At 57.6% G+C, this 10321-nt stretch overlaps 1 protein-coding gene across 1 annotated transcript; it reads right to left on the bottom strand.

Moving 5' to 3' along the window:
- Window positions 1-1614: 1614 nt before the first annotated feature.
- LRRC37B (leucine rich repeat containing 37B) lies at window positions 1615-8110 on the bottom strand. The gene is made up of 10 exons (XM_066566645.1): window positions 8103-8110; window positions 7829-7900; window positions 7072-7152; window positions 6723-6794; window positions 6351-6425; window positions 5782-5900; window positions 3543-4705; window positions 3349-3438; window positions 2948-3012; window positions 1615-2190 (listed from the first exon to the last, which is right to left on the bottom strand). Exons 1-10 carry the CDS (start codon window positions 8108-8110, stop codon window positions 1938-1940), a joined length of 1998 nt encoding a protein of 665 aa, XP_066422742.1. The 3' UTR covers window positions 1615-1937.
- Window positions 8111-10321: the final 2211 nt, after the last annotated feature.

Here is a 10321-nt window from a genome sequence, read left to right as displayed (position 1 = left end):
CAGCATCCAAGGAAAGCCTCAGCAGTTCCTACATCAGAACAAGAGCTGAAGAAGAAGTGCAGGCATTTCCTGTACTAAAAGTATCTGCCAGGTTCTTGATTCCCATGAAATGAATTTGAGGCTGAGCTGTGCACTGCAGGGTACTGCAATGTGGAGAGAGAGATTTTCCTAACCCCTTCAACTATCTGGGAAAATGCTGTGTGTGAATTAAGTGGCTGTAAACAGGCAGAGCCTGGAAAGTACAGTGCAAGAAAAGGATTTGGAGAGGTGAGGAAGAGTGGGAAGCACATGGTACCTGACCTCACCTGCTCTACATCCTCGGCCTTGTACTTCTTCCTCTCCATCACAGATGTTCAAAGAACCCCAGAAGATGATGCTTGTGTTCCCAGGGACAACAAGGGAAGCTCTCTGCCACCACTCAGTTCAGCTCCCAAGTGTGCAGAGGGACATCAGGATTGGAAACCATGCAACCATCAGCCTGGGAGCCAGGCAGGTGTGAGGGAGGGCAAAGGAAAGGAGGAGGAGACAAAAACCTCAGGGGTGCAGAGGGGACAATGCTGCTTGTGCAGCTCCAAGCCAGCACCACGGGGACACCAGTGCCATGGCCTCTGCAGGAGGACACAGCCATTCCCCTTCTCACCCACCACCCAGAGCTCTTGTGCTCACAGGAGACATTTGGAACACAAAAGTGTTGACCCTGGAAAGCGTCAGGGGCCTTGGGATGTTTTAGAAGCACTACTGCAAAGCCTCTTACTGTGATATCCATAGATCTATCCAGGAAGGCCTCATTGCAATGGGAAAACTCTACAGGGAGTGCTGGAGCCAGGCACTTGCACTGGGGCTGGCAGAAATAACAGCTGGGCGAGGTAGGACCAGGTGCATGCTCTGCTCAGCCCAGTGGCAGAGCTGAAGGGGGAAGTGGAAAGATAAGGAGTGTCAGGGAGTGGGAGAGGGAGAGGGACTGGAGCCACACTGAAGCAGCCATTGGACAAATGTCCCAGACAGACACGTGCCAAGAAGCCGAGGATCGCCAAGGGTGTGACCAGCAGGCAGAAGGAGGGGACCCAAAACACAGAGGGAATGGAAAGAGGTCCCTGCTGGGGGCAGCAGAGGAATCCCCTCCTGGCCCATCTCACCTTCCCAGCTCCCTCTACACAACAGGTGGAGGCTCTGGGCCTCTGGGGCCGGGACAATCATGGTGTGGACAAGCTCCATCCAGGCTGGAGGGGCTGCCCAGAGGGAGTCAGTCCAGCCACGCTGTTTGAGAGGCTCCCTGGGGATGCTGTCCTGAGGGGCAGAGGAGTCCAGGGAGGCTGCACATTGTGCAGGGAGAGATCCTTGAAGGCACAGGCACGAGCAGCCCGTGCCCATGTGCCCAAAGATGAGCTGGTGGGGAAGCAGAGCGGCTGAGCAGGAAGCTCTGCCTGGGACTCAGGGAAAACACAGAATTTACAGCTTTGGAAGGAGGGCAGCAGCACAGGAGGATGGTGTGGATGTCGTTGGGGCACACAGAGAGAAAGGTAGCAAAGCAAAGGCCCAGCTGGAACTGAATTTGGCCAATTCCATAAGGGAGAACAGAAACTGCTTTTACAAATACATCAGCAACACCAGGAGGAACAAGAACAAACTTTATTTATACTGAATGCTGGGGGAAACATTGCCACAAGGGATGAAGAAAAGCCTGAGATGCTTCCTCTGGGTGTCCAGAGCTTGTGCTTGTCTGCAGCACCCTCTGGCCTTCCCTCAGCAGGGGCAGCAATAAAATAACAGTCAAGGAAAAAGCATCCAAGGAAATAACAATAACAAATGAAGCAGCATCCAAGGAGAGCCTCAGTAGTTCCTATTGTCCTATTGTGGAAAAGGAGGCGAGGAGTTGTTGGCATCCCATTAACTTCTTCAGCCTCTTGAAAACCTTCCAGTCCCTCGAGTTCTTCACACTATGTCTCTTCCTGAAATGTTTTTCTGTCATTTTCGTATGAATCCGTGATGCATTGAACCAATGGCTTTTCAGATTTCCTGAACAGAGAAAAGCTCCAGAAAGTGCTGAGCAAGGGAAGGCCTTTTAAAAGGAAGGATGCCCAGGCAGTCAGGAAGAATGGGCGGCGCTGGCAGGGGCATCCTGCTCTATTCTGCTCCACATTCTGTGCCTCGTGACCCTTCCTCCATCTCTGTTGCAGTATAACACAGAACCTGAAAAAAACAGCAAGGGACAATAGGGTTAAAGAGAGAAGGCAGCTGGTGATGGAGGCTGTGGGCAACAGGGCTGCCTGTGCTCTGGCCTGTCTGGGCAGCAGCCGCTGCAGGAGTTGGGAAGGGGCATTTCCAACGCTGCAAAGCAATGGAGTGAGCGAGGTGACTGGGGACAAAAAGGCTTCTGGACATCCCATCCCCAGAGCTCCCTGCTCCCGCTCCGTCAGCAGGGAGGTCTGGCCAGGGAGGGCTGCAGCAGGTGCCAGCACCTCTCCCTGCTCGGGGGTGTGCCAGCAGAGCCCAAGGAAGATGGGGAGCCCCAGCAGGGATGGCAATGGCCAGCAATCCAGAGAATGAGCCCTGCATGCAAAAGGCAACCGGAGAGGATGGCAGTGAGCTCTTCACCAGCCACTGCGGGGAGGGAGCGGGCAAAAATGGGGCAGAGCCACCAGCAGAGGAGACTGTTCTGGGAACACAGAGGTATTGCTCGTGCTCACAGAAATTCGGGAGCACACCGGGGCCCAGGACATCCATCCCAGCACCGGCGTGGGAAGGGCTGCTTGGGCTGGGAGCCCCCGGCCGTGCCCAGCGCTGCCGCTCAGGAGCCGCTTGCCCGGGGCTGCCCCAAACGCGACGTGTTGCAAACACAGCCGGGAGAGTCCCGGGCAGTGGCACCTGCGCGGCTGCGGGGCTCCAGGAGGAGCTGCTCTGCACAGGAAAGCCTCTTGGTGGCACAGCAGTGGCACGGGCAGGTTACCTTGTCAGACACAAATTCCTGGAGTTGCAGGGGTGGGAATCATCTTCACGGCAGAGGAAGCGCACCTAGGGATGGAAAATGGGAGATTTGCAACATCCGTTTTCTTGTAATATTCTGCCAAACAGGAGAGGGCAAGAGCTCTCATTGCTGTGTGGCTGAAGGCAGGAGAGCAAAGCAAAGCTGGGAAGAGCTGGGACAGAAGGCAGGACAAGCTACCCTCCGGCAGGCTGGACCCTGCTGAGCTGGGTGCTGTGGATGCTGCCACAGGCTCCAGGCTTGGAACAACATCTCCTGTGGTACCCAGCACATGCAGGGCCATCTGCACTGGCACATGGGGCTTGTCACCTGGGCACTCCAGCTACAAGACAGACAGCTCTGTGTCAAACAAGAAATTGGCTTACGTGGAAGAAGACTTTCAGGAACACACCAATGATAACGAAGAGAGATAAAAACGTCACAAACAGGACCATTTTCTGAGTGTGATGTGATTTCTGTTCAGAGAAGAGTGAAGAAGATCACGGGGGGCAAGAGGATTACTCCTTCCATTCTCCCTTGCCCCGAAGTACACACGCAGCAGTGCCTGCAGCTCTCCTACCTTCTTTGTAGGCTCCTGATCCTCCTCCAAAGCTGTGCGCCTGGAGATGTTCTCTTGCAGAGGACACCGGCCCATGCCATCATAGGCTCCCTTGTTCTCTTGCCTGTCACTGAGCACCTTTAGAAGCAGCCCCGTCTTTGAGACCATCTTGGCACACACCAGCTTGAGCTGGGGCAGGCTGCAGTCCATCCTCAGGGCTCGCTCCACATGGGCCATGAACATCTGCAGGCTTTTGTCTGGCACCACCAAGCGCAGGTGACGATCAACCATGGCATCCAAGAGGTCTCCTGGAACTGGTGCAAGGTCTGGACCTTGGGGGCTCCAAGGTTCATTGAGGAGCCTGGAGTCTTCTTCCTGTTGCTTCCAGTGTGTGCCTGTGGTGTCAGGCATGATCAGGAGGTGCCCACCTAGAGAGGATTGTTCCTCCTCAGCCATGGCTCCTCCTCCAGTGCTCACAGCAGGACCTCTCTGAACCAATGGGTCAGAGAGAAAATCCAGGTTCCTGTTTAGACGTGGCTCATCTTTGGTGATGGTGGCTCTGTGCTCTCCCTCTGCTTTCACAGGGCTGAACACCTGGTAGAAAAGCTGATTATGTCCAGCCCAGTAATGGCTGAACTCCTTCTTTGGCCGTTTGTCAGAATTGACATAGTTCTGCCTTGGAGCTGGATCTTCCAAGTCATCTATGAGGTATCTGCCAACCAACTTGTCATGAATGGGGTTTAACCCACCAGCTACATCCCAGGGCTTCAGTGCTTGCCAATTCAAATGTGGTTCCATCTGCTTGTGATCCCAGCTTGCAGGTGTCTTTTTCACCACATCCTTCAGCCTGGCAGGCTGGGGGTGGTGAGGGAAAATGCTTTTGGCTGTCTTGATGCTTTTAGCCTTGTGCAGCTTCGTCTGCACCTTGGCCCTCAGGTCATGAGCGCTTGTTTTGCCTTCATGCCCCAAGAGATGCTGAGGGGGATGTGAATTTGTTCTGGAACGGTCCAGGCTGCTGACATCACCCTCAGTGCTCAGGGTCAGGGCAACCACAAGCGTGACAGTTTCACCATCTCCCAGTGAAGGCTCCTTGGGCTTGAGGCTCAACACTGGGATGATGTTCAGCTCTCTGCCTTGTTCCAAGTCCATTATTTCTCCCCAACTCTGTAGAAGACTTGTCTGAGCTGGAAAACAGCAAGAGAGCATATCAGCAGCTGGACACAAATACAGGCTCAGAGGTCACCCCAAGCAGCAGCAGCTCATCTCAAGGCCAGCAAGCACAAGAGCAGAGTGGGGGATGTGTTGTGGTGAGGAGAAGAGCCCTTCAGTCCATGCCATTATCCCCTTGGGGCAGAGCAGAGAGCTGGTTCTTTCCTGGTGTCTCCTGGGGCTCTGTTTGGATGGGAGGGAAACATCCCAGGGGAATGGGATTGCTGTCAGAGACGTTCCCACAGCTCCAGATGAGCAGGCCTGGCTTGCTCTGCAGGAGCCAGTGAAGAGGCAGAGACCCCAGAGGAAAGATCAGCACTGCAAGGGGGGCACAGACTGGCACGGGAGGAAAGCCCAGGGACTCCTTTGCTCCGGGGCCATTGCCAGGAGCAGCAGCTGATGCTGTTAGAGCATGAAAAACTCCCTCAAGGGCACCACAGCTCTGGGACTGTGCTGTGGGAAACCTGGGGCTGAGGCAGTGAGAGAAGCGAGCTCCCTGGGGCCCTAGGAAACCTGGCTGTACCTGTTTGCAGAAGGGCAGCCTGGCCCTGCTGTGCACAGGATGTGCTGTGCCCTGTGCCCAGCTAGAGCAGGACGGGGCTTTGCTCCCCCTGCACGGGCCAACCAGGGCATGACGGTGCTTGGTGTTCACCCTGCAGAGCACATCAGGGGCTCTGCCCTTGCCCTGCAGTGGGCAGTGGGGTGGCACAGAAACCAGGCTGTTAGGGGAATCTGGGGCCTTTATGGGCAGACCTTGCCTTCCAGCACCAGGGAAGGGCACGGGGCATTCCTGCTTTCCTTGCCTGGGGGCCATGGTGTGGGTAGGAAATTGGTAGGTTTGCTGGGCCCAGTGAGCTGTTCCTTGTCCAGACACTATGTGACACACAAGATATGTACAGTCTCCAGGAACTTTCCATCCCAAGGCGTTGTGTCCAAGGCCTGTAGTCCAAGGCCCGATCAGCACCCCCCAGCACGGGGCAGTGCTGCAGCCTCTCCCCAGGCTCAGGAGAAGGGGCAGATTTGAGCTGCCCCAGCCCCTCCGGACACCCACCGCACTGCAGGGCGCTGGTGCTGCACAGCTTCTGGCACAGGAACTGGATGGTCCTGCAGGGGCTCTCGGGCCGGGGACGCTCCTGGCACAGGCAGCAGGCCGCGTCCTTGGGCACTTGGCTGCAGACAAGAGGGGATTCTTGGAGGAACACCTGGCCACCCAGTGCATGGCTCAGAGCCCAGCTCAGGGAACACACCGATACCACGCAGGGGGCTTGTGCCTCACTGTGTGCCACAGCTCTGGGAAAGGGCCCTGACTCCCAAGGCAAAACATTAAAAGGCGATTTTAACCTGGAAAGTAGAACTGCTCCCAAAACACCACGTGACACAGAAATGCACCTGCCTGGAGTTCAAACTCCCCTTTGAGAAGCCTGCAGCAAGTCACCCCAAAGGTGAGATTCTGCCTGGGAGCTGGTGAGTTTTGGCACGTTCCCAGAAGGAAACAGCAACTCTTGACCTTACTACTGGGCTTGTTCTGAGTTGGTGGCACACGGATTTGTTTCCCAAGCAGAGCCCCTGTCCCAGCACTCGGGGCCTGCTGGCGGCTGGGGCTCAGTCCCACACACTCACAGGGTTTCCAAGCTCACTGTGGTCTGCAGCAGCTGCAGCAGCGTCTGCGATTTCACTTGGGTGGCACTCAGGTCTCTGCAAACATTGGAAAGAGCTCATGAAACTCTCTGGTGACATTGCCACAACTCTGCTCTCAGAGCAAGCCCAGGGCCCTGATGATGGTGGTGCTGTATGCAGAGGAATCCACTTCTGCCAGCTCCCAGAGAAGCCAGGGGAGTTGTGACTCCAGCAGACTCAGGCAGGCCAAGAGGGAGATTTGCTCCTGCACCATTTGTGCAGCTTTCCTGAGCTGCACAAACTCTACCAAACCTCTCTGGCACTCCAGAGAGACACAGCTCTCTCTGGATCTGCTTCAAATGAGCCAATACTTACAGAAAGCTCACTGAGGGCAGCTTGAAGAAGGCAGCATCATCAATGACAGCCAGCGGGTTGTGGCTGAGGATCCTGAGAAACAACAGAGCTCTCTCAGGGCTGATGGCAAGGATGTGAGCTGCCTGTGCCGGGCACGTGGGCACGGCCCGGCCGCATTCAAGGAAGCCTTGCAGGAGAGGAGCAGGGCAGGCGAAAGGGCCTTTGCAGCTGCACACTCCTGGTGCTCCCTGGCTGACATCCACAGCTGCAATCAGGACTTTGCCAAGGGCAAATCTGCTCTTGCCCACTGACCCTGCAGAGACCCTGCCGAGACTCGCCCTGCCGTGCCTTTAGCCCTGGGGCCACTTACAGCTCCTGGAGGAACTGCATCCCATGCCAGGCCTGGAAAGTGTCGCTGCGGATCTGTGTGAGGCCATTCCAGGAGAGATTCCTGGGGAAAGAGGAGGTCACACAAAGGAATCAGGCCTGCCCTACAGAGAGAGGGGGCAAAGAAGGAGCCCTTTGCAGGAAAGGTGCCAATCCAAGGTGGAAGAGGGAGGAAACTGCTGCTTTCTCAGCGTTTGTAGCCTGCCCAGGAGGGCAAGTGAAGGGCACACGGGCTGACTCTGTTTCTGTTCCAGGATGCAGCCAAGGCTGCCAGAACTGGCTGCTCTGATGGCTGTGTGTGGACAACCCCGCTGGGCTCTGTCCCCTTGCGTGGCCACCCAGCCATCGGCATTGACCTCTGCAGTTCAGCTGGGCTCTGGGCAGGGCAGATTTAGGGACTCTGGGGAAAACAGCAGGACCATATTCCTACACAGGAAGGGTGCCCATGCAAAGACTGAGCTAAAACCACCAGAAAGAAACTTGATCACTCACAGAAACTTCAGGAAAGGCAGTGACTCAAATGCCCGTTCCTCAATGGACAGGATCTCATTGCAGGACAAATCCCTGTTCCAGGCAGAACAACAAATGTCACTTCCTTTGGCCCTGTTGCTTTTACCTGCCTCTGCAGCCTGGATGCCAGCAGGGCCAAAGGCCAGGTGCCCGTGGCTGGGCTGAGCAGCAGGGCCCCAGGGAGGGGCAGGCAGGAGCCTCCCCTGCCCTGGGCAGGGCACGGTGCTTACAGGTGCTTCAGCAGGAACAGCCCCTCCAGGGAATGCCTCTTCACTGCCCGCAGCTCATTGTCCCTGAGCACTCTGCAAGGGGACACAGGGACATTGTGACAGCGGCCACAGCCCAGCAGCAACTGGGATTGTCATGGGAAAATCTCCTGCAGCAGCTTGACTGACACATCTCTCTGGGCCACCGCTGCAGGGACCGTCCCCACTCCTGGCCAGAGCAGGCCCTTGCTCCTGGCCGGCTGAAGCTGACCACAGCTTGATCCCTGGGCAGACAGACACGGGCATGGTGCCCTGGCTGCAAGAGACTCGAGGCAATTCTTGCCATGCTGGGAAGCTGTGGTGATTCACACCACTCCTGGCAGAGCAGCCGAGCTTTGAATTCCAATGGAAGCGGGTGGTGTGAGGGCTGCTGCTCCAACCCCAGACCAAAGGATGGCATCTCCACAGACTGCTGACATTTGAAATGCTGCAGGGCACTTACAAGGTCTCAGTCCATGGGTAGTCCTTCCAGGTTTGTTTTCCAAAAGCAGTAATGGAGTTGCCAGTGAAATCTCTGCAAAGAGACAAAGAGCCGGTCCCCCCTCAGGAAAGCCCATTTCCCTTCCCTTCAGCTGCAGAGCTGGAATTGGGCTTTGCCTGGAGAAGGCACAGCATGCCCAGCCTGGCTTCACCCTCATGCTGTGCTCAGGCCCCCAAACCCCCCCTGTCTCTTGCCAGGGATTCCCCGGGGTGTCCCAGGTGGGGTTTGCAGAGCCAGGGAGCCGAGGAGGGGCAGCTGCAGGGCTCTGAGGGGCCGCGGGACTCACAGGAAGGCCAGGGCTTGGCGGCGGCTGGCCGGGGGCACGGTGGCCAGGCCGGCGTGGCCGCAGTTCAGCCGCCCGCGGCCTGGGCAGTGGCAGGGCTCTGGGCAGAGCTCCTTGCCCACTGCTGGGGAGGGGGCCACTGCCAGCAGCAGGGCCAGCAGGAGCAGAGCGCGCAGCAGACGCATCACCAGGTCCATGGCGAGGCAGGACTGGCTGCAGTCGCCTGGGACGCAGACCTGAGCTGCACCTGTGGCAGCTCCTGTGTCACAGTGCTGCTGCCAATGTCACAGTGGTCCTTCTTATGACACTGTAGCAATGCTCTTGTCACCGTCATGGTGCTTGGCATCACAGCTCACAGCAAACCGCAGTTCAGGCCATGCTGTCACCAAATGACTCTGTCTCAGAGCCATCAATCTGCACAATCATGGCTTGGAAGGGGCCTTAAAGCCCGTCCAGTTTCACCCCTGCCATGGCAGGGACACCTTCCACTAGCCCAGGCTGCTCCAAGCCCCGTCCCACCTGGCCTTGGACACTGCCAGGGATCCAGGGGCAGCCCCAGCTGCTCTGGGCACCCTGTGCCAGGGCCTGCCCACCCTCCCAGGGAAGGATTTCTCCTGAACACAAGATCTAAGCCTGCCCTGTGTCCCTGTGAAGCCATTCCCAGCTGTCTTGGGTTTGCGTGGCCAGGCTTTGGCATGGCTTTAGAGCTACAGGTGCTGTTGAAACTTCTTTTGTTTCTCATTATCCTGCTCTGATTTACTTGACAATTAATGTAATTAATATCCCCAAGTTCTGTCCGTTGTGTCCCTTACCGTGACCATGAGCGGGGCGGGATGTCTCCCTCCCTTTCTGTAAACTCCTGAGCCTTTCGCTGTCCTTTTTCTCCTCTCCACTTGTGCGGAGCGGTGAGAGCGCCTTTGGTGGGCAGGCGGCACCCAGGCAGGGCCAAAGGCCGCAAACGGCGCTGGGAGGGCGCGGGGAGCTTGCCCAAAGCCGGGCAATGTCGGGATGGCCGCCGGCAGAGGCTGAGGGAGCCGCAGCCACAATGGCGGGAAGCGCCGGGAGCCTGAGGGGCGGCAGCTCCGCCTGAGCGCGCCGGCCCCGGCAGCGAGCGCCGTGCAAAGGGAGCCGCGGGCAGCTCGGGCAAGGCCGGCACGGCCCCGCAAGCAGCGGCCAGAGAGGCGGCCCGGCCCGGCCCGGCCGGGAAGCGCGGCCGCTCCGCCGCACGGGCACCTCCGCCTCCGGGCAGCGGCACCGGCAGCGGCCGCCCCGGCCTGAGGGGAAACGCGCGGCCCAACAGCTCGGGCCGGGGCGGCTCCGGCAGCGCTTGCGGCACGGCGGCCTCCAGTCCTGGGCACGGAGTCACGGAGCCTCAGAGGCACTGACGATGGAAAACACCTCCGGCTTCAGCCCGTACATCCTGTGCCCCCTCCTGTGCCCCATCCTGTGCCCCTTGGCAGCCAGGCCACGCACTCAGTGCCACCTCCAGCCGTTCCTTGGACCCTTGCAGGCATGGGCAGTCCACCACCTCCTTGGGCAGCCCCTCCCAAGGCCTCAACACCCTTTCAATGAAGAAATTCCTCCCTGATCTCTGTGATTCGTGTCTTACACACCCTGACACTATTTTAATCCTATTCTGATACATATAAGGCAAAGTTGCCTTTCATGCATGTACATTAAACCTCCTTGAGAA

Source organism: Molothrus aeneus, chromosome 28 (assembly GCF_037042795.1).
Source record: "Molothrus aeneus isolate 106 chromosome 28, BPBGC_Maene_1.0, whole genome shotgun sequence".
Lineage (NCBI taxonomy): Eukaryota > Metazoa > Chordata > Aves > Passeriformes > Icteridae > Molothrus > Molothrus aeneus.
This window is presented reverse-complemented; position numbering and strand designations above follow the sequence as displayed.